We start from the raw sequence: 19,601 nt of genomic DNA, 5'->3' as shown, positions 1-19,601 counted from the left end.
GACACCCATTAGGGTGCTGTTGTAGTAATCCAGGGGAGGAACAGGTGTGGCCTGCATGGATGGTTTTAAAAAGAAGAGAAAAAGAGAAAGACGGCGAGCAGCAGGAATCCCAGATGACATGGAGGTTCCAGCTTGATGATATGGAAAATACTTAAAGAATGTTATTTTATGAAGTTAGTGTTAGATTTGTAGGTATTGGTCCACTTAGCCTCAGTTCTGTGGTGCTGGGGTCCCTGGGCAGTCACCTGTGGTGGACATTTACCTCATCTCCTGTGTCTAACAGATACTATGATGTTCTATGTGAGTTGTGAAGGGAGAAGACTGGGGAGCATCGGATGGGAAAGGTAGTAACTCTATTAGCTAAAATACCCCATTCTTCAGCCAAATAGGAAAACAGATTTTTATGTCCTTTGGGCACAGTTTATGTCTATTTCTCACCCCCTTCTAGTATTTTATGAGACTGAGTTCTCAACAGAAAGGTGAAAAGAGAAGTTGCCATAAAATATGCAATATGTACTATATTTCTTTGACTTGAAAATGGCTTATAGTCAAAGCTCCTGAATACACTCAAAGTTATCCTTCTGGAGAAGTAGTGTAACAGATAATTGAGGGTTTACACATTTCTGTTCCTTTATGCAGATCTTTCTAAAATTTCCTAAATACTTGCCTCAAGGAATTTATAATCTGGCAAGGAAGCAGACATTAAATAAGTAATCACGAGTGTGATAAATGCCGGTCATGAAAGAAAAGATTAGGGTGTTACAGAAGCATATACAGGGGTTCCTAACCCGGTTCTCATGAACATCGCCCATGCTTTCTTTTTGATTGGTCAGCTTTTGAACTCATCTCTCCCAACTCGGAAGCAAGACTAAACACTCAGGTCTCTCACTAAAGAAAAACCAACCCACAAGGCACTGATGAATACTGTCAGTATTACTGAAGATTTTTTGGGGGGCTAGGGGTTAAACATGAAACAACTTCACGAAAACTTCATTGAAAGTTTCTCATCTCCTTGCCGGTCACTACCAAGTTCTCTCTGGCCAGTGAAAGGATTCCCCTTTGTATAACTAGCCATTCCCATCCGTGGCAGCACCAAACTAGATACCGCGGACTGAGCCCACCAAAGCGGCAAGTGGGGTTGGCACTTGGGAGGGTAGCTCCTTCCTAAGGTTGGGCCTGTTCAGAAACGAAGGAAGGACGACAGTGGAGGCAGGTAGAGCCGCGGTTGTGAGCCCCGGCGCCAGCAGCGGCTGCAGAGATCAGACCCGCGGGCTAAGAGGCGGTGGCAGCAGCTGGAGCACAGGAGCCTGGAGCTGGACACCTGATCAGAGAGGAGAGGGCTGGCAAGAGCGCGTCGCCTACTGGGGGTACAATGAGGCCCGCAGCCCCTAGGACTCCTCGAGGGCATCAGCTCAAGAGACTGGGAATTCAGGAGTCCAGTCAACAGTCGATTCCTTCAGCCCAACTGCCCGCCACCTCTGCACTGGTGTCTGCCTCTCCAGGGCAGCATGCAGACATGGTGCAGGGGAGCTGGTGGCCCCTTGTCTGTCCTGCCCCGTGGGACTTTCAGCCTGTAATGCAACTGCACTATCTCCCTGTCTCCATCCTTGTATCTCTTAGCCCAGCAAACGGAACCCCACAACTTACCTGTAGCTACCCTTCTTGGAACACATCGGGAAGTTTGTAAACAAAAGATACTCTATTATGTCACAAACAGTATTTTTCCATGCCACACAGGTGGCAGGAACTACTCAGGAACTTTTTGTGGCCCTTTCACCGCGTTGAATTTCTCTGCTTTAACTCCTAGACCAAGACATTTGTTTCCCATCTTCCACATGTACACCCTGCATTAGTGTGATCCGTTTCTCTTCTCTTCCTAAATATGCTACTATTCGGTTTGGTTCTTGTTTCTGATGACTTGCCCAAATAATCATCACCACTCTGAATTTTAATTCCATATTCCAGGGCCCTAGTTTTCCTCCAGACTGGTGTGTTAAGAATTCTTTTGTCAGGGCGCCTGGGTGGCTCAGTTGATTAAGCGACTGCCTTCGGCTCAGGTCATGATCCTGGAGTCCCTGGATCGAGTCCCGCATCGGGCTCCCTGCTCGGCAGGGAGTCTGCTTCTCCCTCTGACCCTCCCCCCTCTCATGTGCTCTCTCTCATTCTCTCTCTCTCAAATAAATAAATAAATAAAATCTTTAAAAAAAAAAAAATTCTTTTGTCAGGTCAGAAAAAGAGAGAACCTAAAATACACATTTGGTTTCTCTTGTGCAGGAATAAATGTGACTTGGAATGCCAGGCTATTTTCTCTACCTCGAAGGTAGTTTGACTCTTCCACTAACTATCAAAGGAAACAATGTTAACAGTCCACAAGGTAACCGGAAGCCCAGAAGACCTCCAGGAAGCTACCACAAAGCTGATCACTTCCTCCTTTGGGCTAACTCCACACCTCATCCATCTTCTGCTGCACTGGTCTGCTTTTATTTTTATGCCCATTTTCCCTGCTGACCTGGAGGCTTTTGAAGGTCAGCAGTTGTGATGTTCCTGTTAAGTGTTTGTTATTAAGACTACAGTGCATTGTTAAAAAAAGCAAGCCAAAGTTTGCACTGTACCAACAGTTGACATTCACCATGGCCGTTTTGTGAGTCCCTTCCTTTGCAACTACTGCCATCCAGCTAGAACATTAAAAAATTAAATCATCTTTTAAAAATAACTTTTTACAGATACAAATGTTTACAAACTACTTTCTAGATATGCTAATGACTTTCACCTGGGTATTTTGAGATCCACAAGTCTACAGTTGAATAGTTGATCAATAAGCACCAAATTTTCTTCTTCCAGTTCATGAATAGTATTTTCCAATTTTTCAACTTCCTTCCTGTGATTTGCAATCTGTTCTCAGAAGAGAATGGAGGGATGTTGGTACTTGTTGACTTAGTTCTACCTAGTCTTCTGTAAGAAATTCAACTCCTAAAAGTCCATTTGCCTGAGGGGAAGATCTATCCTGTATTATTTATTACTGGGTTTGCTTTGTCCTTCCTCTCTAAGAAGGAATGGGTGGGTCTCTTTTCCAGATTGTTTGCAGAACTTGTTTGCATGGTTAGGCAGTTATTAGTGAATGGCAGGAATTGTCCTTTCCTACCCTTCAGAAACATCCCAGGACCTCTCTATGTGCTGGAGGTAGAGATAAACATGAAAATAAGACTAATTAACTTATCATTGTGGTTAAATGGGGAAGATGGTGATAAACACAAAAAGCAGTATGATCAAACCATAATGGAAGATGCTCAGGTACTGTGGGAAGTTCACTGTAGGTCTGGGGTAGGGGGTAAGGGAGAATTAATAGAGGAGATGACATCTAATCTGGATTTTGAAGACCAAGTTGGGATTCTCCAGGCAACAAAAGGGGGTATACTCTACGCAGAAGGAACCACATGTTAGGCACAATTATTTTGGTGTAGATAGATACAAAGTGGAAGTGGGGAGAAGTAGGAGAGAAACTGGACAATTAGGGAAATAATGCTAAAGGGTCTGGTTTTTATTTTGCAGATGATGGAAGGTCATGGATAGACATAGCAGGTTTGATGTTTACTAAAGAAATATGGCTAACTTAATTAAAAATGAACAAAATTTGCTGCTTCTCTTGATGGAATTCCCATCAGTCTTTAAGAAGTGTATTTTGGAAACTTTATCTAAAAAGGCTTGGATAGTGGGAAAGATATATAGGATGTTACTAGACAGAACTCCCGTCTCACCTCTCTGCCCGCCTCATATACATATACATATACATATGCATATGCATATGCATATGCATATACATATACATATACATATGCATATACATATACATATACATATACATATGCATATACATATACATATGCATATACATATACATATACAGGTGCTGCATTAAGAGGTGCTCACGGAGAGAGGTCAGGACGATAGAAGAATTAGAAGCAAGAGTATAGAAGAGGGCACCTGGGTGGCTCAGTCGGTTAAACAACTGACTCTTGATTTCAGCTCAGGTCATAATCTCGGGGTTGTGAGATCAAGCCCCATGTCTGCTCTGGGCTCAGCGAGGAGTCTGCTTGAGATTCTCTCTCCCTCTCCCTCTGCCCCTCCCCCCAAGCATACTCTCTCTTTCTGTCTCTAAAATAAATAAATAAATAAGTAAATCTTTTTTTAAAAAAAGAGTATAAAAAAGAAAGTGATAGGCTGATGGGAGTAATAGAGATAAACTGGAAAAAGTAAGTATATCAAGGGAATATGATGAAACAAAAGGGTTCAGGGGTTTAGATTCAGTATCTCTTGTTAGGCGTTGCCAAGAATGTAGCTGAGATGAGAACTTAGATAACTAACATTTTTTATTTGTACTTGAAATTTATTTATTGTATTTTGGAATCTGGAAACATTCTGTAAATTACCACATGCATATCTCTATCACATAAGTCATGTATTAAGTGCTTGAATTCCTACTATGGGCAAGGTTCTGTGTGAGACATAGAAGGATACAAAAGTGAATAAGGCATGGAAAGTTTCCCTCAAAGAGGTTTACAATCCAGTGAACAAATACACAAATAACTGTAACATAAAATAATATTAATGCCATAGAAAAGGCTCAAATATTGCTGGTGGCTTGGAGTTTGAAAGAAAAGCATATATTATTTACCTGCCTTAAACTACTTAGCAAACCATTTAAGTCCATGATACTAAATTAGAAAGCAAGGGGTTGGTGCTTTAGCATCTCGTGTGTTGGGAGATAATCAGCTTGATTATAGGCTTGAATGCCTTAAGGAAAAGTTAATAATTTTCAAATGTCAAAGGATGAGAAAGAAATTATATTTAGAGGTTGTAAACAGAAGGAATGGATAGAACATTTGGAAATGTTTGACCCAAGGGTTTGACATGCTTGGGAGGCAGTACACACAGTTCTTGGTCTCCTTCCAAAGCTGGGAATGAAGAGGGCCCTTTCGGGGATTTAAGTCCGATCTTTCAAGCTAAGGATATCTTGTGGCATCACTTACCCCTTTGGACTACTAACTAAGGTTCTCAACAATTACTATCTCCTTTCTAGCCTTTTGAAATATTAGGGAAATGAAAACTAGTTCTTTTTTATAGCCATATAAATACCTTTAAATTTCTAGGGTAAGAAAGTAAAAAGGAGGAAGTAGAAGACTGCTTTTCCCTCCCTATCCTTGCTTCTCCCCAGATACCCAAGAAACGTACTTTAGAAATTGAGAAAGATAATTTAGTTTAAACTATTGTAAGTCAGAGACCTAGGATCCTGAATTAAATGTGTGCTCTTGAAAATTTCCCCTGCAAGATCCAAGTTAGCTTCATGCCTCCTCACACTTGAAACTCTTATTGCTAACCTCTTTGAATCCCTTTGTCTAGTTTTATTGGCTTTCTATTTGTTGAGTGAGTCTAAGTCATTTGGAAATTTCAGTTTTCTTCATTTCCTTAATAAGCATGCTAAATAAAACCAGATAATGGAAGTCATGCATGGGACGTTTCATAGCCTTCCCACAGGTCTAAGTTTTTGCTTATTGTTGAAAGATAGTTAAATGGAGAAATACTTTCAGGAGGTCCATTATTGAATATCCCTTGTTACTCATTCTAAACCTTCCTCAAAGAAATTAATTGACATACATTATTCCATTTCCAGGCAATTTTCAATTCTTGTGATAATACTTATAACCAGAGATGGTTTTAATTAATTTTGTGAGTAAATGTAATAATGCTAAAATAAATACTTATTGAAATAAGGAGAAATTAAATCTATTAAATTTCTTTAAAATTATTTGTTCTTTATTACTAAGCTCTTTTGCTCATGATTTAATTAAACTTGACATTTTTTTCTTGTCTTTTATTTCTACTGAATCATGAGAAGTAAAAAATAAAACGAAACAGAATGTAATTTGTGGCTTTAGTAGGAAGGATCAAGACACCAAAAAAGCCTTTATTATCAGTCAGATATAAATTTTTACAGTTATTTTCTCTGAACCTAATATCTATGACATCTTATAAGATTTAAGATTTGAATTGTTAAATTATTATAATTAGGATTATGCTGTTATATTCAATAAAAGTACCAAAACTAAACTCCTCCCTAATATTCTTTAACTGTTACGCTCACCTTGAGTTTGTTTTTTTTTTTTTTAAGATTTTATTTATTTATTTGAGAGAGGGAGAGAGGTGCATGCACATGAGCAGGGGGAGGGGCAGAGGGAGAGGGAGAAGCAGACTCCCTGCGGAGCAGGGAGTCCAACACACAGGGCTCGATCCCAGCACCCTGAGATCATGACCTGAGCTGAAGACAGACATTTAACCAACTGAGCCACCCAGGCGCCCGCTCACCTTGAGTTTTTTAAATCAATATTCATTTTTTAAAAGTGGGGATTCATCTTGATTTATTTTCGAAGTAGTTTGGATTCCTATTTACCATGACTTTATAAGGGCAGCTTAAAGATAATTGTCAATATCATAGAAAGCACATTAATTTTTAAATTCCTTGTTTCCTAGACTCACCAACTCTATTCAGCCTATAAATAGGGGGCAAGGAAAAGAGAAGAGAAGGTGACAGTGACATTTTTACTTCAGGTATCTGAGCAGATGGTGAAAAAGGAGATGCAAGAAGTGAAGATTTAAGGAGAGATTTAATGAATTCTGCTTTAGCGATGTTGACTGCCTTTGGGACATCCATGTGGAAATATTTGGCAGGCAAATAAAAATATAGGTCTAGAGTTATGGACATGCATGTTAGTGCTGAACATGTACATTTGAGAATCATGTACATGTATATAACTTACTAACAAGAGCTGTGTGTAGTTGAAGTGAATTCTTTCAAAAGATAGTGAGTTTTCTTTCATAGATAATATCTGAGCACAGGTTGGGTGACTACTTGTCTGGATATAAAGGGAATTTCAAAGTGGTGAGTTTTGCACATCTTCTGTAGCACCCTGTAACATCTAGGCCAAAGACTATCTACCTCTTGTATCCAATAACGTGCTCTCACACTTCACCCAAGAGCTAAGCCATGTACTTGATTAATCTCTCCAATGAATATATATATACTCATGGACATCCTTTCATTCAATAACTATTTATGAACATAGATTATTTATTAGTTCTCATGGACATATAATTGAAAAGGCATAGCCTGCTCTGTGCAATGAAGAGACAGATGCATAAACAGCCAATTTCAACATATTTTAACAAGAGTTATGAAACAAGAGAGCACTGAGGAAAAGGACTCAAGACTTTCTGGGGGAAATACAAAATGATTCAGAAAGAAATTAATCACCAAAGTCTGTGCCTAAAAGGAGAGTTGGAGTTTTCCAGGTAGAGGAGTGTAAGGAGGGAGGCAGAGGGCCTAGTCTGTACAGTGTAAGGAAAGCAGGGCAGTGCCTCATAACAAAGAAGGTCTAGAAGTCCTGCCATGACCACATTCAGCGAGAGCAGGATTGCAGCGCTAGTACAGGGAGACAGGGGGAGCTGAGTCTCAGACAGCACACGGGGCCCACTCGTTCCCACATGTTCTCCAGAAGGAGGTGTGAAGAGAGCCTGATGACCAAGCTAGGAGAGGACGTCGAGACTGCAGTGGGCAGGGGCATCTTGACTACTGACAAATGGCTGTAACTGTGGATTCAGTGTTGGCTGCAACACGATGTCCCAAAGGCCAGAGCAGTCTGTTCAGAAGTCACCAGTGCAGGGAGCAGACAAAGGCACGTCCTATACAGATGAAAGGCAGAGGGAGCAAAGATCCAAAGGAAACCCACAGATCTGAGCCCTCTTTAATGACATGCCCCACAAGAGGGCATGTAAGCCCCACCTCCTTATACAGTAGGGTCCATCTTGGAGAAGAGCAGGGGGAAGTAGGGAAATCTAAATGACTGAACATTTATGCAAAGGAGACCACGTGTCATCCCGAAAGGCAATTTAAAAACAGCAGAGAATGAGGTTAGAATGATCCTTTAGCCTTCCTCCCACCACCCAGAAGGAAGTACGGTTTTGAGGAAGACCAGATCAATTTTAGGGTATAAAGAAGCTTCATATATTTGAGTATATTACATGAATTAGGATGCCAAAAATGATTTCTGGTTGTTACTGAAATTATTGATGGTATTCATTGAGTAACGGTTTGTTGTAAGATTAGGATTCCACTTGAATTTTACTTTACCTCAGCTAGTCACAATTCTATGCTTTTCCCATGCCTTCAGCTCATAAATAAAAGTCCTTTCCAGTTCAAAAAAATGAGAAAGAAGAAATTGTTTTTTAAAATTCCACCTACCTCTCTTTTCAGCCAATCATTCTCCCAGATCTCTCGGTAACTGCCCTTGTCAATGAACCGTATGGCATTCTAAAAGAAAGTTTCTGTATTAAGGGAGACTTGCAACATGGCGATTCACAATCAACTCATCTGATCATTTTACATTATGTTTTGCAATTACTTTGGAAACATATCTAAGAACTTTTGCTTCAGTTTTTCTTTGCTCTCATATTATTTTTTGCTGATTCACACTGCCTAATACAGGTGATTCAGAGAACTGGACAATAGTTATCCTTTCAGTTTGGCTTCCATTGTGACTTAATCTGATTGCCATGGTGAAATCAATCATTAAGTGATCTGCTCCATAATTAAGGTGGCTGAACTGCAGGGGTCAAATATTCTTCATGTTTTTGGTCACAGACATAATCCAACATAGAGTAAAAGCATGAATAGATTCTATTACTACCTTTTTAATTAGAAAGACTTCTGTATGTCAATAATAACAATATACGTGTTTATAAACTTAATAGCAAATAATTTCAGGGTAGCTGGACAGTTTCCTGGAAAAAGGCATTTTAGATGAAGAAAACAGGAAAAGCATTACTTTGTCAATAGGTTCATAAAATGTAAATTCATTTTCAATTCTTGTTTATTTATAGTTTTCCCTAAGGGAACTTTATAAAGGATGAAAGATTGTATTTATCTGTGAGATACTTTTATATGGATACCACATTACAAATTCCACATTCAGTAACTAAAGGGCACAACCTAAGGAAGAGAAATTAAGAAAAATCTTATAGATCATAAAGGCAGACAGAAATAACTGAAAAATATGTTAAGAATAAGTTTATCTAAGTCTTAAACGAGTTGGAAGATTTGCAATAATTTTTTTCTTCAAATCATGGTAATTAAACTAAGGGTGCGCCTACATTCCTTAGGAACCAGGAACTTTTATACTGCAGCTGCAACTGGTAACTCTAAAGTGTCCTGGAACACAGAATTTCATTTGAACGAAAGCAGGACACAGCTCATAACTGAAGTTGGCTAATGGCTTAATTTACTAACAGTGGAGCAGGGGTTTTCAATGTTGGGCGCATGTTAGAATCTCCTGGACACTTGGACAAATCCAGAAACCAAGGTGACATCGCAGGCCAATTACATGAGCATCTCTGAGGCACCACATGAGTTAACCAAATTTCTTGGTGACTCCAGTACGCAGCCAAGGTTGCACAACAGTGGATTATCAGAAGCGAAACATATGCTAAAATAGCCAGATAAAATGGGGAAAATTCATTTATGTGTGTGAGTGTTAGGCATTATGTAGAGAAAAGAAAATGTATAGGGTAGTGATTAAGAGCAATGATCTGAAGGAAACATCTGGAATGGAATCTAGATTCTGCCACTTGCTCTGGGAAAGCCACAAAAATTTCTCTGTGCTTCAGTGTTCTCATTAGCAAGTCCCTGCCTTATAGGATTGTTGAGAGACATAAATGTAAAATGCTCAGAACAGTATCTGGAACAGTCCTCATTATATATTGAATATGTATATTTGAAATATATTTGATCTACAGATGCATTTTTAATCATCTTAACTATGTTCAGATCATTTTATTGTTGACTTCACCATTTAGTCATATTCACTCACAAAGGGGCTGAATTTTATGGACAGATAAACTATTGGTCAGTTCTCCGTAGTCCTCTATATTTGTATAAATCAGTAAAAATCATGCAGTAGGATAGTAACTGAAAGAATAACTGAACTAACAGTTAAGCAACAAACAATAGCAACTGAAATTCAGTGAAGAACTTTAGAGAAGACCAGATGTTTATGATTCTGAAGAAGAGAGATTCTAGATGAAGAGACAGTCCCAGTGGGGGCCTCACTAACCGAGGAGATAGTCTACAGACAGGGAAGGAGAGTGAAAACAAAGGGATTAGAAAACATATAAAGTTGGAAATTATATCTCAAACTTTTTTTTTAAAGATTTTTATTTATTTGTCAGAGAGAGCGCTTGTGCGTATAAGCAGGGGGAGTGTCAGGGCGCAGGGAGAAGCAGACTCCCTGCTAAGCAAGGAGCCCAACGTGGGACTCAATCCCAGGACCCTGGGATCTTGACCAGGCTGAAGGCAGACGCTTAACCGACTGAGCCACCCAGGCGTCCCTCAAACATTTTTTTATATCCCAAAATGTTAAAGCTCTGGCCATGTAAAGTGTACTCTTTTAGGTTTGGATATATATGACAGTACTTTTTTTTTTTTTTTTAAGATTTTATTTATTTATTCGACAGAGAGAGACACAATGAGAGAGGGAACACAAGCAGGGGGAGTGGGAGAAAGAGAAGCAGGCTTCCTGCAGAGCAGGGAGCCCGATGCGGGGCTCGATCCCAGGACCCTGGGATCATGACCTGAGCCGAAGGCAGACGCTTAACAACTAAGCCACCTAGGTGCCCCTATGACAGTACTTTTTAGACAAATCATATTTCATTCTATAATGCATCCAAAACTTTTATTTAATAATTTGTTGTAGCCATTATTATTACTTAAAAATAACTGAATAATAAGTTACTGAGCTCTTGTTCCTTATGAGACACTATGCTACTTAAATCATCTCATTTAATCCCCATACTATTCTTTAAAGGTAAATATCATTATTGCCCCTTTTTTTAAAAATTAGGAAACTGGAGCCCAGAAAAGTCAAGTAACAAATTTAGTTTATATTCCCAGTAAGTGGAAGAACCGTGATTTAAACTAAACTGCCGAACTTCAGAACTCAAGTTCTTAATCATGATAATATACCACAGGAAAAAATAAGGAACAACTTTTGTTTTGTTTTTAAAAAAACTGAAATATACCTGTGTGGCCCATTCCTTCTTTTGATCCAGTTGCAACAAAGTTTCTCTGATTATTCTCTTTCTAGCATCTTCCAGAGTGACTTTATAGTGTTCTTTAAAAAGAAAATTAGAAGCTTTAACAAGACTAATCCTAGGTAAAGCTATGCTGCTTGTAAATTTTATTTCCATGATCCTCTCATCTCCTTTCTACATATTTTTCCCCCAAATTTTCAGGGTAAATTTTTACTGAAGTATCTAGTACCTCCAACTAGAAGAAATGCTCCAGTAATTTACTAACACCTTAATGTGAATTAGCTAAAATGGTATCTCTCCCAAGAATATTTGTATTTTCAAAGGATTGTCTCTCCAAAGGGAAAATTCCCAATACTTTAGGGCAGCCATCTACCTTGCATATCACACACTTCTGATTCCACAACGGAAATATAAAGAAGATTTGATTATCTGCATGAGAAGCATCCTGTACCTCTGACTCCATCTAACTAAATTTCCAGTATTCTTGGCAGGCGTTTTCTTGGGCAGGAAAGACAGAGTGAGAAAAGGAGAGAGGGGTGACGGGGCCATGAAAGTCAGCCTCTGGTTCTGAGTTGGGCTCAGGGCAAGAGAGGGGGACAGATATGAAGAAGTGCAGGATTCTTTATTCTCTCCAGATTTTCTGATATCATAGTCAGGATTGAGAGAGCAAAGGATCATAAAATTTTAGGCCTTGAAAGATGCTTAGTGATCATACCCTCAACACCTCTGTTTAAGGAAAAGTGAGGTATAGTGACATTAAGACTGCTGTAGAGAGTGGAGAGGAAGAAAACTAGTCTAACTTGACATCTGGAGAGTAAGAAAATGGAAGTCTTCGTTATTCCACCCCACATATGCCCATCCATACAACCTGTATACTTCTTATTCCCATTCAGAGTCATCACTTGGATATTTTAATCATTCCAGTCTCATTTCTGATAGAATCTGTTTCAATTCAGGACCTAGTCCACTAGACTAAGGCTGGATGTTTATTGGAAACTTCTACCCAACAAAACACAATAGGCAATCTAAAAGTTGCAATGGATCAGGAGTTTAGTTATAATGGATTTTTCATTCTTAGCATCTGAAAGAAACCATTAACCTGGAACTTGATAAGATTAAATATTAATTCTTTGCTGCAAATCATAAAAAATAGATGATCAAATATGCTCTGACTAAAGTTATAGCTCTCTCTAGTGCCACATTAACACTGACAAAGCAATAAAAATACCCAACTTGTTCCAAGTTCCATATAAAATTCTATGGACTGTTTATCTTCTGAAGAGCAGAGTAACCAGCACAAGGGAGGATGTAAAAATCTCATTGCTAGTTTTTGTGATTCACCTGCTGCTTTCAGAAACAACTGTTAACCATGCATTTGTGAATACAGCCAAAGAAGCTGGGAGTATGAAATGTCTCCTTCTCATAACAGTTGGGGACGTTGCTACTGGGAGCACGGGAGACTCTGGCTTTGTGCCTTTAAAGTCCTGGCTGCTCAGATCCCTGTCTAATGTGGCCACTTCTCAGAAGCTGATGGCAAAGCCACGCGGGCTGAAGATTGCTTTGCATTGTTCTGCCTTCCCTGCTGTGTCTGGCTCCGTGTTGCTCTGCTCCCCCACAGTTTTCCTGGGAGTCTGTGCCCACTTTTCACACACTTGTCAGTGTCACACGACCTCATTGTGCTGACCCTCTTCTGTGGGGAGGGTGGTGGTAGCCTCTCTTGTGAGTTCTCTTGGAGATTACCAAGGGACTCCCATTTTACAGATGAAGAAATTGATGTTCAAAGAAGTAATGTTACTTTTTTGTAAGTGCATTTGAACCCAAATCTTTTAACTCACGATTAGTGTACAAAGAAATTTTAGAGATTCCTGTCCTGTGTGCCTGGTGAAGGACAAAAGTAAAAATGCTCTGTGACCCTGATATCTAATGACTTATCATACCCCCACACTTTCTGTATTGCTGGGCCTCACTAAGGTCCCCTTTCCTTTTACTGAGAGATAAAGCCTTGTCTTGGATGGATTAGTGACTGTGTTTCCTATACCCACTATCCCCAAATCTCCCAGCCAAAGTTCAGGGAAGCAGCTCTAGGTGCTTCCTTCCCCTTCCCCCCAGAGCTCAGGGATGTTCCTGAATAAGGCAGGGTTGGAGAGCTGACCACAGAATGGCTGACCGATGGCCCATGAGGAGGCATGGACAAACGTCTTCGCTCATCTTCATTAGGTAGGTGATGACACCAGCTCTTTAGAATCTGGGCTGGAGAAAACTGCAAGAACTGGTGTGTGGGAAGCAAGAAGAGAATGAGGACGGGACAGAGCAAAACAGAGGCACTATGAAGGGGACACAGACCATAAAAGACAAATGTAGAGAGGAGCCATCTCTAGGGCCACCACTGATCTGATGGGCTTCTGTTTCCATCTTCAGTCTTCCCATTCCTCACTGCAAGTGTTATATTCAACAAACATGACCATGGGACATCAAACAAACTTAGCTTTATCTCTTCCCTTTAAAATTCATACGGTGAGGCTAGTAACTCTCTCAACAAGATATATGGCAAATTTCTTACTTTTCTGGATCCTTTGTGATAATAAGAGGCCCTCCAACCAGTAATTAATGTATCCAGTCTTTTGTAATAATTAAAACTTTAAACTCCATTCAAAGCTATGGCTATTCCCTTCCCAACCTGGACATACAACTATTTCCTCAGATTTGAGTTTCTATGCCTCCTCCCTCAGGGTTGAAGAGAAGCATGGAAAGGGGCAAGAAAGCTCTCATTTGACAGATACTATCTCAAGCTAAAGTGGCACTTTCTAGTTCTAGCTGGCACTTAGGGTTGATTCCTTTTCCATGGGGCTGTTTTATAGGTTCTTCAGAGGACCACCCTCCTCATTGCTAGTTATTTCACCTGTGGTTCCTTGGTGCAGGGGCTGTACTGTCCTTGAGGCTGGCTGACTTTTCCTTTGGCCTCTGGCTCTCCATCTATTGCTCCCTCCCATACATGCAGGCTCCTATTTCTCTGTTAGGACCCTATCACGGAGATCTAACAGGACTGTGTACTAGCTTGCTCTCATAGCAGATTCGTAGGAAACACTTTCATGCTTTGCCGTGACAAACTCTGAGAGTATAGCCTGCTGCAGACGGAATCTTTGTGCCCTCCTACCCCCAGTTCATGCGTTTAAACATAATCCCCAGTGTGATGGTATTTGGAGATGGGGTCTTTGGGAGGTCATTAGGTCAAGAGGGGGGAACCGTCATGAATGGGATTAGCACCCTTATAAAAAGAGACTCCAGAGAGCTCCCTTGTCCCTTCCACTGAAGATGGCTGTCTATGGACCAGGATGTGGGTTTTCACCAGACACCAAATCTGCTGGCATTGATCTTGAACTTCCCAGCCTGCAGAACTGTAAGAAATAAATTTCTGTTGTTTATAAGGCACCCATTTAAGGTATCTTGTTATAGTAACCTGAATGGACTAAGACACAGGCCTAGCTCAGGGCAGCGGCCACTTTGCCTTTGCCCTGCTGTCAGAATGATTAGTCAGTCCCTCATCCCCTAGATTTCCCAGAGATGGGTCATAAACTAGACTTCCATGTCTCCCAAACTGCAGAGGGCACATACTGAACAATCTGAGGAATTTCCTTAAAGACTCTCCATCTTGATTTGAGGTGATGGAAGAAATTACCTTTCACCTGCCCCTTTGTGGGACAGCATGGGACTTACAGCACACCAAGATCTCTTTCTAAACACTGTCCCCTAATTTCCAACAATCTTTTCTTGACCTGTGCAACTTCTTTTATAGACTGGAATTCAGTTTTCTGTCTCATCGGCATGGCAGTATCTCAGTTTACTCTGAAATGTGGTGTCTGTTAAATAGCCACCCCAGTTTAAACTGAGACTAAAAAAGTTTTGCTTTAATATCCGGTTTCAATAACCACTCCTTTCCCTAAAATACTTGTACCTTGCAAGTAGACCAGTCTAATTACCACAAACTCCATGATCATGGGTGTGAGAGGAATATTCTACAGAAATCATGGAAGAAGGGAGGAAAAAGGGCGATATAATAGTAAGGCTTCAGATAAATCGCTTTAAGTGTCCTGCTCATATCCATTGTCCAATTACTGGCCCCCAGGGTATTTTAATCGTCCCTGAGCAGATTGCTGCTGCTACCGGCATGGTTAGGAGAAATGCCTAAAACCAATGACAAATAAGAAAAGCCCATAACAACTATTTTCCTATGACACCTAAAGTCAGCTACAGACTAAGGTTTAACCAGCAAGTAATTCAATATATTAATGTCATTATCACCATCCCAAAGCTGGATACACAGCATGACAATTTTCAACTCAAAGAAATCATCCAAATTTCTGATCAAGATAATGGGTTAATAAGTTTATCTGAGAAGGTGACTCCTCCTAATTTAAAAATATAAAGAAATGTTGGGGGGATTTAAAAATTTTAAACTTCCCTGAACAATAACTATTTTAAAAGTACAGTACTGGTGCACAAATACATAGGTCAGTGGAACAGAATAGAAAGTATAGGGAGAGACCCAAATACACATGGGAAACTAAAGTATGATAAAGTCAGCATTTTAAATCAGTAGGGTTAAAATGAATTATTTGATACATGATGTTAGGACAACTGGAAAACCTATCTGGCAAAAAATAAAATTGGTTTCCTACCTCGTAGACACACAAAAAATCAAAGATGTAAATATTAAAATGAAGCCATAAATATTCTAGAAGAAAATATTGGACAATTTATTTATCATCTCAGATATCATAAAATAAAAATCTAGGTTGGACACTCTAAAACTTCAACATGTCCCCATAAATATACTCCACAAAAAAAGACTCCCCATAAATATACTCCACAAAAAAAAAGACAAATGGGGGAAATATTTGTACTTTGTATCACAGTTAACGAGCTAATTTCCTTAAAATGTAAAGAGCTCTACAACACAGTAGAAAAATGGGCAAGGGATGTGAACAGATGGTTCACAGAAAAGGAAATATAGTTATATTTCCTATTACATTTCCGGAACTTATGAAAAGATATTCACTATCACATAATAAGAGAAGTGGAAATTAAAGCTATAATGAGATACCACTTTCTACTTTTAAGACTGGCAAAGAACAAAAAGTTAGCTAACGTCCCTGTTGTTGAAGATGCAGGAACATAGGGAGAGGTTGGGGGTGGGGTGGTGGTGGTTAGTAAACTTGGTACAAGCTCTATGGAGGGCCATGCCTATCAAAATAACAATAAATAAATGGGCACTTTGGGCCAGCCATTCCTTCCTAGAGATACACAAAAGTGAACTTATATAAATACAAGGATATTCATTGCAATAAAAGGAGGTATTTAAGAAAATTCATTGCAGCATTATTTGTAATAGTAAAATACAGGAAACAATCTAAATGCTTATGAGTAGGAGACTTGTAAAAAGAAGTATATTACAACAAAACAAAGTAGTCACTGGAAGAATGAAGAAGTACTAATATATACTGATCTATAAGAATGTCCATATTGTTACATGAAAAAGCAAGTACAAAATTGTATTTGTAGCATGCTTTGTATATACTGATATAAAATATTTCTGATAAAGATTACACAAGAAATTGGTAATAGTGGTTTTATCTAGAGAGAGGATCTGAGTGGCTGGGAGATAGACAGGGGTAGGTAGGTGTCCCCTCTGTCTTTTTTTTTTAAAGATTTATTTATTTATTGTTAGAGAGAGAGTGGGCAGGAAGGAGGGGCAGAGGAAGGGGGAGAGAGAGTTCCAAGCAGGTGCCCTGCTAAGCGTGGAGCCTGACTCAGGGCTTGATCTCAGGACCTTGAGATCATGACCTGAGCTGAAACCAAGAGTCGGTCGCTTAACCAGTTGTGCCACCCAGATGCCCCAGAAGATGTCCCTTTTATTCTCTACTTTTCTTCTGGGGAGGAAAACCTTTTGAAAAATTGGAACTTTAAACCCAGTCTGATTTGGAACCAAATTTACACTGCCTTTGTGGTGCAGAAGCCCTGAGCTGAGAAACTTACAGAAAACTTGGTCCAGCTGTGGAATATCCTGCGACAGGGCCCCCACAGGGGATAATGGAAATGACCCCACATGAACACCTTCACCACTCAGGGCACCATCACCAGCCGGGCTCAGAGCTGTCATCTGGCCAGTGTTCTTCTGAGTCATCAGATTTCTCCATTTATTCTACTCTATGACTTTCCTGTCTCTGGGTTTCTGATGTTTTTTAAGCCACTGTGCTTAGCCACAGTGACAGACAGGTGGCCTCATGGTTCCCAGAACTAGTCCTGGTAAGCTTCATCACACCTGATGCCATCCCGCTCCATACTCTCTCCATTTCCCATCTTGTGTTTGTTCTTCAGTTCTTTCTGACTATAACCTAGCGTTTACTTGGGCGTTTCTCTACAATGATTCTGGTTTTACAGCCTGGTTAATTTGTTTTTAGCTTGCCTCAGGTAAATTTCTTTTCAATATAACCCCGGCCCAGGACCTTCCTACCTCGGTGGAATTGCCCCAGACGTAGGTATGGGAGCAGGCAGACACCACCCACTGAATGAAGCTTCTTTCTTTCTCCAAGACAGTTGGTCTCAGGGATTCTCCGCTCCCCCTCCCCCCCATCCTTCTACTTCTCCTCAGTTCCATTGGTGGTCCTGGGAGAGTTTCTCTCCTCTCTCCCTCCACCTTTACCCTTTGGTTCATAGCTGCTTGTGCTGATAGAGAGTAAAGAATGATTTAGGGAGTACACATTTTTCTCTTCTACAAAAGGGCTGCTCTCCAAAGATTTTCTATTGAATTTGAACTAGCTTTGTCACAACTGACCTGACATTTTCTCTGCATTTTCTTTAACTCTATTGATGTCATTCTGCAAGGAGGTAATGAGTTTAGCATGTTGTTCACTCCCTACATTCTTATATTCTTCCCAGTATTCCTTTTCACTGAGTTTCTCAAGAAATAGTTTCTCGGCATTATTTATTTGCACGCGCATATCTGTTGAGAGAAAATCAAGACACCATGTCATTGCCATTGTTCTTGCAACCATGATACATTGCAATCTGATTTTATGAAGTTAAGGTCTGAAAGGCCTGCTACTAAAATGCTGTTAACTCATAAATACAATTTTTTATCTACAATGAAAGGAAATCTAAACTATTTCAACTATTGTTTATCCCTCATGATGCATAATCCAAGTAAAATTAAGCTTCCAATTATAAAATAGATGTGTGGTTTTAGGCTGTGACTGATGATAGGTTAATAGACTACCTATATGCTTAGGAACCCACAAGCTTAAATTATTCCCATGGTGGCTTGATAAGTGTCCTATTTTGTACATTATATCACATAGACTTTTTATTAATAAATTGTCACTTTTCTGACCATTGTGCCTCTGGGCAAAGCGAGTTCAATATATATCCTGTGCTGTCCCTGGCAACCATTTTTGTAAATAAATAGGTTGCTTCCATCATCTAAAGTTCAGTGTTTGGGCTTCCCTTGTGTGAGATGATACCATACAACAGTAATCTCAACATGTCTTCCCTGGCCCCTGCTTACAAACGCCTTCAGAGTGAAAGATAAATTCTCTAGTAAAAAATGTACAAATACTGAGCTGTGTCACCCATATAAACCTTCAGTTTGCCCTGGGACACTTGCTAAACATGATATTCTACTCCATCTTTAGGCTGGGTCTCATGCTTCTAGATATTTTGGAACTGGAAGTACTACAAGGAGAAGGGTACATTGAACTTAATGGCCCTTTGGCTCAGTGCCACACACCATCTTGTTTGAGAGCTCCCTGAAGGCAAAACCACGTCTTATTCTTCTCAACAAAACCAGCACTTAGCACAGAGTCTGGCAATTAGTTGGTGCTCAATAAATGTTTATGGAATGGCTGAAGCATTGCAATCAGGCCGGGGGAATGTTCTTGAATATAGAGGAGTCCAGAAGGACTCCAGACATGTCTTTTTCCAAGGCTGTAAATAAGATCATGTATTTTTAAATCCCTTAATAAATGACACTTGCTATTGCCATTAAACAATGAATACCGCCGTAGCCTGCCCGATGAGCTGCCCTCCTATCTGCTTAGATGGCTGCTGTCTCAGCCCTGTACCAGGGTGAGCCTTTGAGGGAGGGGTGCTTACTGTCACTGAAGTCTTTGAAAGAGAGGTCCATGTCGTGGCTGTTGTTCTACTTTGCCAGAGCCCATGTCCCACCCCTTCTCCTACCCCTTGTCAAATACGTAGGCCAATTACAGTGGCCCCTTCTCCTGGCTGTAGGGATTTGTCCAGTGGGGAGCATGTGTCTCAAGCTAGGCACATGCTCAGAGGCCTTCCCTGGACACACATTCACTGAAACTGGTGGAAAACATGTCTCTTTTGTCTCCATTTGGAGGTAAAGAGGATGTAAAGTGAGAAGTGTCCATGGTCTGAGTTCCAGCCTCATGAGGACAACAGCCTCA

At 40.1% G+C, this 19,601-nt stretch overlaps 1 protein-coding gene across 1 annotated transcript in view; it reads right to left on the bottom strand.

Annotated features, from left to right (window-relative positions):
- Positions 1-19,601, bottom strand: part of CCDC83 (coiled-coil domain containing 83) — a 45,374-nt gene that overhangs the window by 4,127 nt on the left and 21,646 nt on the right. The window contains exons 5-8 of the mRNA XM_078058647.1: positions 17,969-18,136; positions 11,125-11,216; positions 8,294-8,362; positions 2,771-2,892 (exon numbers count right to left, since the gene is read on the bottom strand). Coding sequence (XP_077914773.1) covers positions 2,771-2,892; positions 8,294-8,362; positions 11,125-11,216; positions 17,969-18,136 — 451 coding nt within the window. The remainder of the gene's footprint in view (positions 1-2,770; positions 2,893-8,293; positions 8,363-11,124; positions 11,217-17,968; positions 18,137-19,601) is intronic.

The sequence above is a fragment of the Halichoerus grypus genome, chromosome 11 (assembly GCF_964656455.1).
Source record: "Halichoerus grypus chromosome 11, mHalGry1.hap1.1, whole genome shotgun sequence".
Taxonomy (NCBI): Eukaryota; Metazoa; Chordata; class Mammalia; order Carnivora; family Phocidae; genus Halichoerus; species Halichoerus grypus.
The sequence above is the reverse complement of the archived record's forward strand: the minus strand, read 5'-3'. Positions and strand labels throughout refer to the sequence as shown.